Source organism: Narcine bancroftii, chromosome 6 (genome assembly GCF_036971445.1).
Source record: "Narcine bancroftii isolate sNarBan1 chromosome 6, sNarBan1.hap1, whole genome shotgun sequence".
NCBI classification, from domain to species: domain Eukaryota; kingdom Metazoa; phylum Chordata; class Chondrichthyes; order Torpediniformes; family Narcinidae; genus Narcine; species Narcine bancroftii.
Window position 1 is genome coordinate 23,680,863 of NC_091474.1, and position 16,042 is coordinate 23,696,904.

A 16,042-nucleotide genomic window follows, 5' to 3' on the forward strand; every position below is an offset into this window, starting at 1 on the left:
GAAGAACTTGCATCACTCTCCCCTGTCCAGACCTTTTGACGTCACGCGTGCCTTTTCCAAAGCTCCTCCAAGGCCAGCTGTTCCAGTCGGGTATCACCCCTGAAACCCTCTTCAATTGTGTCCTTTCTAAGATTTTTCTTCTTCCTGCTGCCCAGAATTATCTGATTGTGGCTGGATAATTCTTCAGTGGTAACTATGAATTCAACATAAGTATCCTGGTTTTTGCTCCATTTGCTATGGCTGTTGTCACCATTCCACAGATGCACACTGTGTGAGATTAATGTTAGCAATCTTGTTGCTTGCAGATTTTTCGAAGGGCCGACAAGAATGGTGAGTTGACAAAATGTTATGTTTTAATTGTTTTTAATCAATACTGAGAGTGGAAACAGAGGAACTGTATACTTTCTTTTTCAATATTTTTATTAACATTGAAATTTCAAATCCAAAAATACTGAGTGCACATGGATAAAAGACAAAAAGATACATTACACTTAAATCATATCATTTCATCCAAGATACTCCACATTTTAATCAAGCAGATTGTATTGATATTTTATTATTTGAAAGATGCAGAAAAATTTGGTTAAATTGTTCATTTTAATAGAGTTAATATGGACCAACCATTGAAAGTGATAAAAAAGGCAACGATCTTGATAATAATAATTTAACCTGATTAAATAGTGGGGAAAAAAAAATTCAACCTGTCTCCTGAACTAAACCCATGTTTCAGGGTAGGTGAGTTGGATGCCCAGAGGAAAGAAGATAGATCAGACCATGACTCTACGGAAGTCTGTACAGGGGGAGTAGTGAAGACCACCCTGACGTCCACTGATGGTGTGCATTCAGAATTAGAAGGGCTCTGGTGAGTAAGATAGCTGGTTAAGGATAGGCAGAGGAAGAATGGTCTCCTGAACCTCACGAGGAAACCTTGGGTCTCAGTTGTGCTTGACGTTGCTACCATCTTCCCCATTCGCTCAGCTTATTGTGCTAGACCAGTGGTCCTCAACCTTTTTTTTCCCCCACTCACGTACCACTTTAAATAATCCCTTACTAACCATAGGGCACCTATGCCATAGATGCTCTGTGGTTATTAAGGGATTAGTTAAAGAGGATTGTGAATGGGAAGAAAAAGGCTGAGAACCATTGTGCTAGACATTATTCCCTGCTGGAACCAATAGACGTGGTTGGACTTGGCCTTTTAGATAAGTCATTGGGAATGAGGCATTAACCCTACTGCTCTCATCACTGGGCCTTGTGTCAATGTCTTAGACTGGGCAAAAATCAGCCAAATCCTCTGAAACCTCCCAGGTGATTTTACAGCTTTTCTTTCCTGCCTCTTCCAGACGATGGAAAGTTATCCTTCGACGAGTTTAAGGCCTACTTTGCTGATGGCGTCCTGAGAACTGATGAATTACAGGAGCTGTTTCACAAAATCGATCAGGACAACACAGAGTAAGTGCGATTCTTTGCTTCCCCACATAGAGCAGGGGATAGATTTGGTGTGGTGTTGTTTTGAGGTAGTTTATAGAGGGGGTAGGAGAAGGGGGCTGTTATTGCTGCTGCTTGACACAACATCTGATCACTACCAAATCTAACTCCCACCTGCCTGAAAGAAGCATGTCGCAATTGATTCCAATTCATGAATCCTCAATAAAAATGGCAATAATTTCATCCACTGTCACTGAGTTCCAGAGTTTCAGATAGCCAGCATTCCCAGTTTGTAAAATACCACCTGTAAATTGGAAGAACAACACCTAATTTTCCATATGGGCACTCTCCAATCGGATTACTTTAAAATCGACTTCTCCGGTTTCTTCTAGCCTGCTCTCCACTCTCCCTCTGTCTTCTTTCCTCTAGCCCTCCATCCCCTTCCTTCTCCACTCACAGAGCCTTCCACCCTTCCACTGTTTGCTAGTGTCCCCTCCCTCCCTTATCCACTTATTACCTCCTCCCTTGGGACTGTGCTGCTCCCCCTGCCTTTACCCCCTCCTCCCCCATGAGTATGTTCGGGCATCTGGCTACATTTTACTCATACCTTCATAATATCGGTTAGGTGCCTTTATCTTTGCAACACAAAGTACACTGTTTGACTTGCTGAGTTTTGTGTATTGTGTATTTACTTCAATTATGGTGTCTGAAGCCTTTTGTGTTTTATTCTCAGTTTGTATCAGTTCCATAAGACTATGGGCCAAAGGTATATGAACAGAAGTAGGCCATTAGGCCCATCAAGTCAGCCATGCCATTCCATCATGAGCTAATCCAATCTCTCACTCAGCCCCACTCCCCTGCCTTCTCCCCATAATCCTTGATACCCTGACTATTAATAAAGTTCTTATGGAAAGTCATCAACGATGTTTAGTCTGTCTTTTTACCTGCACAATGTTTCCTGATCACGCGAATATTTACAGCACTCCTCTTTCCGATGATGAAAACACCACCACACACAGGTAGGAGATCCATTACCTCTCAGCACCAAAGACCAGATTCAGTCCTGATGTTCACTGCACATCTGCGTAGTTCTCCCTGTGGCTTCCTCCCACATCCAAAACACATGCGGACTGGTGGGTGAATCGGCTGCTGTGAATTACCCGCCAGTGGGGAGGTGAGTGGGGGAATGCTGGGGTGCTCAGAGTGTGGACAGGATTAATGTACCAAGAGCCTCAATGGGCGGTTAACAGTTGCAGGGATTCAGTGAGCTGAAGGTCCTGTCGAGGCTCATGAAACATTACAGCACAGTACAAGCCCTTCAGCCCACAATGTTGGCCTGACTTGTCTAAAACTACTCAACAAACTAAACCTTCCCTACCTCACTCCCATAACCCTCTATATTTCTTACATCCATGTGCCTGTCTGAGAGTCATTTAAATATCCCCTTTTGTACCAGCCTCCACTCCTGACATCTCCGCTAAACTTTTTTCCCCTCACTTTGTGCAGATGTCCTCTGGAGTTTGCTACTCTCCCACAGGGAAAAAGGTGCTGACTGTCCACTTTATCAATGCCTCTCATAATCTTGTAGATTTCTTTTGGGTCACACCTCTTCCTTCTAACTCTCTACACCTTGTGTCATAAGGCTTGTTCTCCAATCCAGGCAACATCTCTGCACCCTCTCCATAGCTTCCACATCCTTCCTGTCATAAAGGTATCAGAGATGAACACAATATTTCATAGGACCATAAGATATAGGAGTAGAAATAGGCTATTCAGCCCATTGTGTCTGCACCATCTTCTAATCATGAGATGATCCATTTTCCCACTCAGTCCCATCGCTCGGCCTTCTCCCCATAACCTTTGATGTCCTGACTGGTCAAGGACCCATCGATCTCTGTCTTAACTACATGCAATGAACTGGTCTCCACAACTACTTGTAGCAACAAATTCCACAGATTTTCCACCCTCTGGACGAGGAACTTCTTCAGATCTTTCACATAATCTGATGCCCTTCAATCCTGAAATTGTGCCTTCTTGTCTTTAACATATTCAACATTCAAAATGTTTCAATGAGATTCACCCTCATTCTGCTAAATTCCAACGAATACAGGCCAAGACGCTCCTCATGTGATATCGCTTTTTTTCCCGGAATCATCCTTGTGAACCTTTTCTGAACCCTCTCGAACATCAGTACATCCTTTCTTAAATGAGGAGCCCAAAACTGCTCACCATACTCTCAAGTGAGGTCTCACCAACCAGTACAGGGCAAGAGCTGTCAAATGCTCCTCAGACAGCAACCCTTTAATTCCCGGAATCATCCATGTGAACCTCCTCCAAGTGTAGTCCAACCAGAGTTTTTTGGAGCTGTCATATTACCTCATGACCCTTGGACTCAATCCTCCAACTAATGAAGACTAACAAACCATAAACCTTCTAAACTCCCCTACCAATCTGACACCATGATGCATCTCACTCTGATTCTAAAAATGACCATCATCCATAAATAAAGTTGATATTATTAAAATCAAGTTGTGGCTTTGCTGTGTATAAGATTCTTGCATTGACATTTTTAATAATTTTAGCAGTTGCTTGTATTACTCGATTGTTTTTTTTCTGTATTCTTACAACAGCAACTTGGACACAGAGGAATTGTGTGGTAAGTTACAAATATGATGACCCCGTTCCTGCTTTGCTACTTCTTGTGGCCTTTATTTCTCCGCAGGGAGCACCAGCTTCAAGAACTAGTGCTCGCAGCTCTTTCATATCCTCCAGACCTGCTGCTGTCTCCTCTGAAGACGCGCTTCTTTCGCCCACTCAATCAATCTGTCACTTCTGATCTTTCAACCTCAGAGAAGGCCGTGTCTCCTGGCTGTCTCTCTGGGACACATTGAGAAAAGTGCTGAAGACGTGAAGTGCAAAGAGCATCAAAGAATGCAAGACAGTTACTTGCTGTTCCATCCTCCTTGTCACTCACGCGTAGAGGTCACAGAATCAGAGACTTGTAAAACACAGAACGAGGCTGTTTGCCAGCCTAAAACAGACCTATCCATTTTGGATAGGTAACCCTGCATGTATGGCCCTTTGAGTGCTCAGCCAGGTTTATACAGTAACCATATAACCAAATAACAGTTTACAGCACGGAAACAGGCCATATCGGCCCTTCGAGTTCACTAGAACAACTCCACTAGTTCTCCCCACCCACTCTCCGCCCATAAATATAATCATATAACAGTAACATGTCACGAGTAAAAAAAATCCCCGTTGTCCGGAATTCAAGCAACTGGCAGCCTCAAGAAACTGGCAAAAAAAAAAATTGTGTAAAGTAAATAGGTAAAAAATACAAAAGTTTAACATTGGCGCCCCTCATGGTTAGTTTGCCAATCATGCAACACCCAATCTCAAGCAACTGGAAAATATGCTTATCCGGAATCTACCAATCCCCATAGATGATCGATACCGGGGGTTTTACTGTATGTGGGAGGGTTTCCGCCTCCGTGGAGAACATCAGACCCCGTCACTCAGTTGAGAACATTTTTTTCTCCACCTGTCTCATTTTTCTCTCCCATCCTTTCCAAGGGAAAATGTGTCCTTCTATTTGTTCCGTGTGGGCCTGTCATGATTTTATTCTACATATCAGTTAAATCTTTCCTCCGTCCCCTTTATTTCCAATCTCAAATCTCACTTTTCCCTCACCACTCACCCCTTTTCCTGGTCGTCTCCCTCTACCCTGTCTCACCCTCTCTCCTATCTTTATTTGTCCAGCATACTCCCGCCTCCCCAACCCTAGATTTTTACGCTGGCTGTCTCCCAAAGATCACGAGATATAGGAGAAGAGGTAGGCCAATCGACCCATCGAGTCTGCTCCTCCATTCTTCCATGAGCTGATCCATTCTCCCACTCAGGCCCACTCTCTGGTCTTCTCCCCCTAATCCTTGATGCTCTGACTAATCAAATACTTGTCAATCTCTGCCTTAAATACACCCAACGACCTTGCTTCCACAGCTGCCTGTGGCAACGAGTTCCACAGACTCACGACCTTCCGACAAAAGAAATTTTTCCACAACTGTTTTAAGTTGATGCACTTTTATTCTGAAATTGTACCCTCTTGACTCCCCTAAAATGGAAAACCATCTTATCGCATCTACCCTGTCCAGGCCTTTCAGCTTTCAAAATGCCTCTATAAGGTCCCCCTCATCCTTCTGTACTCCAACGAGTGCAGTCCAAGAGCCAACAATCGTTCTGTATATGCTAACCCTTTCATTTCTGGTATCATTTTAGTAAATCTTCTCTGAACCGTCTCCAATTCCAGCATTTCTTTTCTCAAATAAGGTGCCTAAAACTGTACACAGTTCTCCAAGTGAGGTCTCACTAGAACATTAGGGTCTCATCTTTACATCCCTGATCTTACATGTTATTCTTCTAGAAATGAATGCCAACATTGCATTTGCCTTCTTCACCACCAACTCAACCTGGAGGTCAACCTTTAGAATATCTTATATGAGGACTCCTAAGTCCCTTTGCACTTCAAAATTTAGAATTTTCTCCCCATCTGAATAATAGTCTGCCCTCCATTTCTTTTACAAAAGTGCATGACCGCACACTTTCCAACATTGTATTTCAATTTCATGTATTGTATTCCCCTTCCCCATTCATCCTGACCTGACACATTGACTGATCATTTCTCTCCGCGGACGCTGGCTGACCCGCTGAAACCTTCTGGCTTTTCTTTGTGTAGGATTCCAGCATTTAGTGCTTTGCCTTTCCAATGCCATGTTATTGAGCTGGCTTGTTCCCTACACGATTTGTGGCTCGGTCCTGTTGCGTAACAGCTGATAGTGCCCAAATACCGTATATTTTGGGGGATAAAATGACACTTGAAACACCCAAAAATGGACCCAGAAAAAGGGGTCGTCCTATAGGCCAGATACAAAAACAATGACCTTAAAATTCTACTCAAAACCCACCCTCTAACAAATTTTTAAGCTGCCAGTATATTTTAATATAGTGAACACAATTTTTATTTTGCACTAAAATCCATGGCTAATGTGGTGTTAAACCAATAAAGGAAAATCACTAGGTTTGTTGACTGAGGCAAAGAACTCGGCAAGCACATCTGGAGCCTCGCTGTTTACACATCATCGTACGGGTCCCAGTCTGAATCTGGAGAGTCAGTTTCGGCCTCGTTGTCAGTGTCCCACAATAAATCATCCTCCACACCAATCATTGCACTAGAGACTTTTAACTTAAAACTTGTTTCATACTTTCAGTGTTTTGCTGGTGGCTCCATGATAACAATTTTAAACTGGTTAAGACGGAAGCTAGCAACAGACTGAACCCTGAATTGCCTTATACCGGCCACACCCACCAGCTCAGTCAACATGACGCCAGCTCAATCAACACACGTATGGTATTGGTATGTTTAGGGGTCATCTTATATCACTGATATGAGCTAAAACCATGAAATTCAGACTGAAATTGGGGGTCTCGTCTTAGCTGAAGATGGACTTATCCACCAAAATATACGGTATTTATTGCGCTTTGTTTGACCTTCCCAGACGCATTTCTTTACATGTCTAGTTCCTTTCTCTTTGGGGTAAAGAGGATGAGAGGTAGAGGTCTAGAACATTATGAGAAGCATTCCCCTAGTCATGTCCCTGCTACATCTCTCACATCACCCCACTGCCATCACCTTTACCAGGATTAATTTTCAGTGGCCATTTGATGTACCAGCATGTCTTTGCTATGTAAGAGGAAACCATAAACCGAGAGGGTGGGGGAGCCCTCCTGCTCAAGGGGAGAATGTACAAACTTCAGATAGGCAGCATCTGAGGCCAGGATTGACTCTAGGACCTTGACAGTAAGAGGAAGGCGTGCTAACCTCTACCATACTATACTGCCTCAGTACCACACACACATTGGAGACAAAAGACAACAGGAATGGAAACTCTTGGCCACTGGATACCATATATATCCCAGCGTATAAGATGGTTCTTGAATGTTAAAGATGTCACCCAAAACCAAAAAGGGTCGTCTTATATGCCAAGTATAAAATCCAAACCTTAACAGTGAAGACTCAGTGGTCCCTCGTGGGGTCCGACCGCTGTTGGCTCTCTATAGGCTTTAAACAGCCTGATAAGGGAGCTGATGGTGGTTTATTTAAAAATATGCCCATAAAATTTAAATCTTTACTGGGTAATTTGCTTTTAACTTATTGTGAATTAGTATATTAAATGTGCCTAGCAGCATCTTTCCACTGGTCAGTCGTAAGTGCCAGACTTGGGGTCATCTTACACAGCGGGTGTAGCTCAAACCTACACTTTAGATGAAAATTCAGGGGGGTGGGGGGGGGGGGGTGTCAGCTTAATCTTGTATGCCAGCAAATATGGTAATTTCCTGATGGTACAGGGATGATAATTTTGCTGTTAGTGGGGGTGGCTATGTAGAAATAGTGCAAGGGGACCATCATATTCAAAAACAATTAATTGACTGTAAATTATTTTTGGGGATACTGCGATCTAGTCTCTCATTTAGTTTGATAAAAATAAACTAGTTGCCTGGAGCAAGAGAGAAGTCAGAGCTGTAACTTTTGTTTTTGCAGAGTATTTCTCTGAGCACATGGGAGAGTATGAAAGTGTCCTGTCTGCATTGCACCAGCTCAATATCTCTATTCTCAAGGCCATGGACAAAACCAAAAAGGTATGCTATGTAACAGAGTGCAAGTAATTGTATCCTAAAGAAACTGCTCTTCCACTAAGTTTCCTGTTCCTCTCCCATATTCCAAGTAATTGCCACTTATCGTGATTCACGTGTGTATTTTTACACCTGATATCAAATCAACAGACGTAGTGTGTAAATTATAGCGGAGAAGGAGGCCATTTGGCTCATCAATTCCTTGATATCCAGTGAGTCCCATTCACCCTGGAGTGCAGACCATTCTCTTTGGCACATAGAAGTCAGAGCCTCATAAACAAACCATTCAGCCTTATCCCACCCTCTTTACCTTGCTCTGCTGTTCCTGTTTTACGTGTATGTGCTCCTCACCTCAGATGTTCTGCAGGTAAGTGAGTTTTGCTCTGCAGTCACCTTTGAGAAGCCCCACTTAATAACTCATAGTGGGAGAAGGTAAATCAGTAGAGTAATGGCGTGTCTGTTTCTGAATGTCATTCACAGTGAAGGAGATCAATGGACAGCATTTTTCTGGATGCCTTTGAGCTCCTCTTCTGTTGTTGGAGAAAGACTCACCGAAGTCTGATGGCAGGAAAGCCTTGGGGTGTCAGGAAGCCCAAAGTGGAACCCCTAGGGGGTACAGGTGCATAGTTCCATGGAAGTGGTGACTCAAACAGTCAGGGGGGTGAAGAGGGGTTCTCACCTTAAACCTCTGCCCTCTGGCTCCCGAATTAGGAGAGATTTAAAAGGGACCTGAGGGGTAACATTTTTCACTGGGAAGGTGAGGGGCGCCACAGTTCGCAAAGTGGTTAGTGCCAGCTACCCGGGTTCAAATATGGCGGTCTGTGAGGAATTTGTACGTTCTCCCTGTGACCTGCTTAGATTTCCTCCGGGTGCTCTGGTTTCCTCTCACCCTCCAAAAACATACGGGGGTGAGGGGGTTGTAGGTTAAGTGGTGTATTTTGTGGGGGGAAGGGCTTGTGGACCTGAAGGGCCTGTTCTTGTGCTGTATGTCTAAATATCTGGAACTAGTCACCAGAGGAAGCTGTAGAATGGAATAGACTTGCAACATTTGAGAGTCATTTGGACAAATGGACAAATTTACACAAGTCGATTCCCGCTATTTAAACCTATGAAGTCCAATTGACCTAAAACCTCATACGCTTTGAATGGTGAGAGGAAACCTACGTAGAAACAGGGTGAATGTACAAACACTTTATAGTCAGTGCTAGATTCCAACCTGGGTTGCTGGCGCAGTAATAACATCTAAAATATATGGATAGGAAAGGCTTAGAAGGGCACAGACCAATGCAGGCAAATGGGATCAGCCTGGAATGCTAACTTGGTTGGCCTGGATGAGATGGGCTGAAGGGGCTGTTCTGCATTGTACCCCAAAATCCCAGTAACTCACTGGTGCTGCATTACCTGCATTGCTGGGTCTCAGTTAATTGAGTGCCAGCCTTACTACGCTTTTGCATAGCTGAATCCCTGAATCATCTGCTCATTACGTTTCTTGCTGCTGTGGAAATCTGCAATACCAGCATTAGCAAAAAGAAAGACCTGTAAAAGTAGCAGCTTTTTGGCCATGTGTCACTGCTTTTAGACTACAGGCTTATAACCCGAGAGTCCCCGTCTTGGGTAAACTTATACCTCTCATTTTGTTCATTTTAGATTGGTCACAGTGTTTGAGCTACCGAAAGAAAATAGACACACACACCGAGAGCAGTTCAGTTTATACAAATGTTTATTACAAATTCAAAAGTTGATTTCACACTACAATATGCAAGCCCTTCCCAACTATACTTATCAACGCTTTGACTGGTCCCAACTGCCGAAGCGAGGCAACAACTGCACACTTGTAGTAGGTTGTCAGGGCGCCGGTAGCAGCTTCTCCTCCTCCCCTGACCGGGACGTTGGCTGGACTCCAGAAGTTCTTCTTTTTCTTGCTGAGAGATGTTGCCACCTCTTGGAGAGTCTCAAACTTTAGCAGCGGGACCATGGCTTATATTACCCAAAAACTGCTTACCCAAGCACCTATTCCCAGCGCAGCAAGAAAGATAAGCGAGCAAGCTAGCATGCTAGGCTATTAACGAATAACATAATGTTCAGCTTATCACTTTGAATACAGTGGTTTATTCTGCATCAAGGCTAGGCCTCTGACAGTCTGTGATCAAAACAAGTAGGAAGATTAAATGTTCTCGGTACACAGATGTCCTTTCTTCAGATAACAGCATCTCTGGTCCCTTGGTGGAATTTTGCTTATGTATGCTGATTCTAAAACACAAGTAGGTTCTCAGCCTTGCAGAACCCAGAGCTGCAAGTTTAAAAAAACAGGTTAGAATCTTCCATTACATCCCCAGCCATGGAAGTTCAATTACACATTTTATATTTTTTTATGATTTAAAGTAGATAGTCGATCATGAAATGCTTCTGAAAATTCTGCACCTGTATTCACTACTTTCTGTGAGTGTGATGCACTTATGTGAATCACAAGTAGACATAACTGAGGTTGATTGTTTTATATGCCCACTATTTTACTTCCCTCCCCTCCCTTCTTTCCACGCTCACACAGACATGTCTGTCCTCAGCTTCATCCATTGCCAAGGTGAGGCTAAATGTAAACTTGAGGAACAACGCGTTATACTCCGCATAGATGCTCTTAATGGCATGAAAATTGATTATTTTTCCAAATTCAGGCATCCCTCACCTCCATCTCTCTATCTGTTCCCATTCTACTTTTCTATCCAACCTTCCCCCCTATCCCAGTCTCTCCCTCTATCTTTCTCTCCACCCTTCCCGCTTCCAAACAATACCAGCTTTGACCTGGCTGACCCACAGCTTCTGTTTGTTCAGGTCAGGTTCTAACATCCACAGTTTGTGCGTGCTCCATTACCACTGGGGATGACCTCAGTGCTAGAGATGATGTTGGCACTGTAAAGCCAAGGCTAGCACCTTTCTTGGAGAGCAACAACTGCTACGTATGCTTCCCATGAGTGTTTAACCCCACTGATCATCTCATCGAAATACAGTTTGGCCATTCCCATCCCTGACACCCCTTCCTCGGTTCAGACATTCTGGCTGGAGCCACCAGCTTTGACAGCTCCCACCTCAGCATGTATGTGCTGAACTCTTGGAAACTCACTACTGACATGCATAGCTCCTTATATTGATGCTCCTCTACACACAATGGCTCAACTTACAATTTTTCGAAGTTACGATGGTACAATAGCAATATGCCTTCCAATGAAAATACCTGTCTGTAGTCACTTGGTACTGTATATTCCACAATCTGCCACATGGTGGTGTTGGTGTGACTGACGTTATTGGTTATCGCACAACAACTGATTGGTGCTTTGGCTGGCGCTATATTTTATGATTTAAAATGGTGGAATAAAAGGTATTCAATGTTTAATTATGAAATAGGCTTTGTTTTATATAAATTTTCCCATCTGTAGGCTATGGTAAGTGGTCTAAGCACATTTAAGGTAGGCAAGGTGATGATTTTCGGTAGGTGCAGAAATCTTTATAAGCTTACGCGTAACCCCATCGTAAGTTGAGGAGCATCTGCATGTTTGTGAGTGTGTAGGTGTGTGTATCATGCAGACACCAGAGAGAGGCATGTATTGTCACCATTGTTTTTCCTGTGTACAACTATCCTGACTGCAAACATGACGCACAGCATTACCAGGTGTTTACAGCAAAGGGACACGAGTCCCTCAGAGCCGCCCACAGCTTCAGGTGGGACTTGACATGAGAAGTTTATTTGGGTATAAAATTAAAACATTTCTTTTTAAAATATTTTTATTGAGTTTAACAAAAAACTCTTTACACAAGGTATATTAATGATAATATAAATCAAACCATATAGAGCTATCACATATCAATTCTTATTTGGCTTGGCTTCGCGGACGAAGATTTATGGAGGGGTATGTCCACGTCTGCTGCAGACTCGTTGGTGACTGACAAGTCCGATGCGGGACAGGCAGACATGGTTGCAGCGGTTGCAAGGGAAAATTGGTTGGTTGGGGTTGGGTGTTGGGTTTTTCCTCCTTTGTCTTTTGTCAGTGAGGTGGGCTCTGCGGTCTTCTTCAAAGGAGGTTGCTGCCCGCCAAACTGTGAGGCACGAAGATGCACGGTTGGAGGCGATATCAGCCCACTGGCGGTGGTCAATGTGGTAGGCACCAAGAGATTTCTTTATGCAGTCCTTGTACCTCTTCTTTGGTGCACCTCTGTCTCGGTGGCCAGTGGAGAGCTCGCCATATAACACGATCTTGGGAAGGCGATAGTCCTCCATTCTGGAGACGTGACCCGCCCAGCGCAGTTGGGTCTTCAGCAGCATGGATTCGATGCTTGCATACTGCCAGCTCGAGTACTTCGATGTTGGTGATGAAGTCATTCCAATGAATGTTGAGGATGGAGCGGAGACAGTGCTGATGGAAGCGTTCTAGGAGACATAGGTGATGCTGGTAGAGGACCCATGATTCGGAGCCGAACAGGAGCGTGGGTATGACAACGGCTCTGTACACGCAGATCTTTGTGTGTTTCTTCAGGTGATTGGCTCTCTTTGTCGATCCTTGCATCAGATGACAACGGCATGAAGCAAGGCTGCGTCCTCGCACCAACCCTCTTTGCTATCTTCTTCAGCATGATGCTGAAACAAGCCATGAAAGACCTCAACAATGAAGACGCTGTTTACATCTGGTACCGCACGGATGGCAGTCTCTTCAATCTGAGGCGCCTGCAAGCTCACACCAAGACACAAGAGCAACTTGTCCGTGAACTACTCTTTGCAGACGATGCCGCTTTAGTTGCCCATTCAGAGCCAGCTCTCCAGCGCATGACGTCCTGTTTTGCGGAAACTGCCAAAATGTTTAGCCTGGAAGTCAGCCTGAAGAAAACTGAGGTCCTCCATCAGCCAGCTCCCCACCATGACCACCAGCCCCCTCACATCTCCATCGGGCACACAGAACTCAAAACGGTCAACCAGTTTACCCACCTCGGCTGCACCATTTCATCGGATGCACATATCAATTGTAAATTAGAAGCATAAACGTAATTATTATGAATGAACTTATTTCTTTCAAGATATCAAATTCTATAATTATAATAACTAAACAATTAAATTATAACTTGTAACTATGTCCAACAATAATATTGAATACAAAAATAATATAAATAAATCATTTAAGATTCCCTTATATAAGTTTTTTTTAAATTCTCTGATGTGATCGTGTTGTTCTGTGATATGATCCATGATTGGTAGTTAAATCCCCCTTTTCTATTTGTCTTAATTATAAAAAGGAAAAGCATTTTTAATCCCTACTTATCTACCCCCTCCCTCTAAACAAGGTTATCTGTATATACTGTAGATATGAATTGAATTGAATAACAGCCCCCAGACTCCACTTCAATCTTCAGATTATGATAATGGGCCCCACATCTTATCAAATTCACACTTTGCAGCTTTAATATCAGGTCTAATTTTTTCCAAACTTATATCATGTAACCATTGAATGTGAGTGATTAAAATTAAAAGCCTATCCTGACATCAGCCAAACAAGGCCCATGCCAATCTGTGGTTGTCCCCACCTCCACTCAACCTCAAACATGCTATTTGCATTCAGTAACTCTGAATAAATCACCCCAGCCTGGATATAGAACTGAGTCAGCCCAACATATTTTATTAATCTATCCAACATGCAGTTGGGTTTCTTGAAGTTTGGCTCAATTTCCCAAGGTGCACAGAATGTCTAGTATTTTATCCCCAACCTGCTTTTCCTTAAATGGTACTTCACTTAACTATTCCTTGAGGTGCTGAGTTCAACTTTCCATCTGCTCTCTGAGTAAAGATATTTCTTCTAAACTCCTCTCTCATTGGATTTATTTAACAAGCATCTTTCAGTACTAGTCCTGCACACAATTTTTAAAAAAACGTTCTTCATCTCTACCCCAATCCCTGTTTTAGCCTTGAAGATTTTGTTTCAGGTCAACCATCAGTCTTCTCTTGTTGAGAGGCAAGAGTCTCAATCAACGCAAGTGTTCAAGAGCAAACATTTGATTTGTATGCGTCATGTAGATGGAGGAACAGCCTTAACCCTTGACCACATTGCGAAGGGATGAGTGAAATTCATTGTCATATAATTGAATGCATACATGTGGTCCACATCAGAGAGACTGGACGCAGTGTGGGAGATCACTTTGTTGAGTACCTTTGCTCCGTCTGCCGCAGTAGCATGGATCCCCCCCAGTGGCCACCCATTTCAATTCCCCATCCCATTCCCTTGCTGGCTTGTCTGTCCATGGTCTCATGCACTGCCAGATTGAGACCACCCGCAAATTGGAGGAACAGCACCTTGTCTTCCATCAGGGCACCTTCCAACCGGATAGCATTAACATCGACTTCTCCAGTTTCCATTGAATGCCCCCGCCCCATCTTCATCCCTCTGTCTCTTTCTCTCTGTCTCTGTCTCTCTCACTCCCCCCTTTACCTTCTGTCTCCTTTCACAAAATCAATTCGCTTTTCCTCTTATCCAATTAACACCTTTTGTCTCTTGGTCTGGATTTCACCCCCACCCCCATTCCTCCCCCTTTCTCTCCCCAGTCTTTATTCAGATGGCTGCCTGTTCTTTGCTTAAAGAAGGGCTCAGGTCCGAAATGTCGGTAATATATATTTACCTCCTGTGGACGCTGTGAGCCTGGCTGAGTTCCTCCACAATCACGGTGCCTGTAGACTTCTGTGTTTCACTCCTCCGAGCTTCTATTTTCCAGACTGTGCCAAAGATCCTTTACTCCACTGCAATGTTCAGTCATGAACACACAAGGCAGAACAATGGAAGAGAAAAAGCTAATAAATACAAAAGATAAAGAGATAGAACATAGAACTCTACAGCACAGTACAGGCCTTTTGGCCCTTAATGTTGTGCTGACCCATATATTCCTTTAAAAAAGTACTAAACCCTCCCTACCCCGTAACCCTCTATTTTTCTTTCATCCATGTGCCTGTCTAGCAGACTCTTAAATGCCCCTAATGTTTCAGCCTCCAGCGCCATCCCTGGCAAGGCACTCCAGGCAACACTCCACATAAAAAAAAACTCAACCCCTGATGTCTCCCCTAAACTTCCCTCCCATAACTTTGTACACATGTCCTCTGGTGTTTTCTATTCCTGCCCTTGGAAACAGGCGCTGGCTGTCCACCCTATCTATGCCTCTCATAATCTTGTAGACAGACAGATGGTAGAAAGAAAGAGAGATAGAGGTTCAAATTCTTTTATCATTTGAATTGCACAAGTACAATTCGACGAAACAACGTTCTCCGGTTGTCAGGGCGAAACATCCAGGCACACAACCAGACATAACATACATACAGACAAGCAAGATATATGTTGGTTAAATATGCATATGTAACATAAATAAGTACCGTTCAATAAATACTGGAGTATCAGAAGGTTAGTGTGAACATTTAATTCAGTTATTCATCAGTCTCACTGCCCATGGGAAGAAGCTACTTCTTTGCTTGGTGGTTCTGGCTCTGATACTCCTGTATTTCTTTCCTGACAGGAGATGGATAGGCAAAGAGACAAATGATAAATAGATAGATGGTGGCTGTCATGGACTGGAGGGTCCTGTTTCTGTGCTCCATGACTAGATGTCCTAGGTCAGGCAGAGCTTGCTAATTAGGCAGATCTCGATCTTCCAAGTAATGTAATGCCTCCATTGGTATCGCCACCCTATCGAAGATATTCTCTCAGTTCACTCAGAATGACGTGGTTATTGTTTTAAATTTTTAGCCTTTTTTTTTAACCTGGTTGCAACTTGAGCTCAGAGGTATGGCAGACCACTTGAACATATGAAATGAAGTGCTGCCAGTAAGTAAGGTAATTCGAGAGCATTACATTTAAATTGAATGAAATAAATTGTTAACTTATAATGATTTGCAGTGGGTCATTGT

The 16,042-nt window shown here is 43.4% G+C and overlaps 1 protein-coding gene and 1 long non-coding RNA gene across 4 annotated transcripts in view; one reads left to right on the plus strand and one right to left on the minus strand.

The window, feature by feature from the left end:
* The window catches only part of LOC138735826 (N-terminal EF-hand calcium-binding protein 1-like), a 134,713-nt gene that overhangs the window by 80,865 nt on the left and 37,806 nt on the right, over positions 1-16,042 (plus strand). For 2 of the 3 annotated variants that reach the window (XM_069884304.1, XM_069884305.1), the window contains exons 2-5: positions 306-330; positions 1,344-1,452; positions 4,059-4,084; positions 8,027-8,124. In XM_069884304.1, the coding sequence (XP_069740405.1) occupies positions 306-330; positions 1,344-1,452; positions 4,059-4,084; positions 8,027-8,124 (258 nt within the window). Of the gene's footprint in view, positions 1-305; positions 331-1,343; positions 1,453-2,364; positions 2,448-4,058; positions 4,085-8,026; positions 8,125-16,042 lie in introns of those variants that run through there. The other variant, XM_069884306.1, reaches the window with a different exon arrangement.
* On the minus strand, positions 9,821-15,025 carry LOC138737456 (uncharacterized). Its single transcript, XR_011340934.1, has 2 exons — positions 14,770-15,025; positions 9,821-10,408 (listed from the first exon to the last, which is right to left on the minus strand). It is a non-coding gene; the product is annotated as an uncharacterized lncRNA (long non-coding RNA).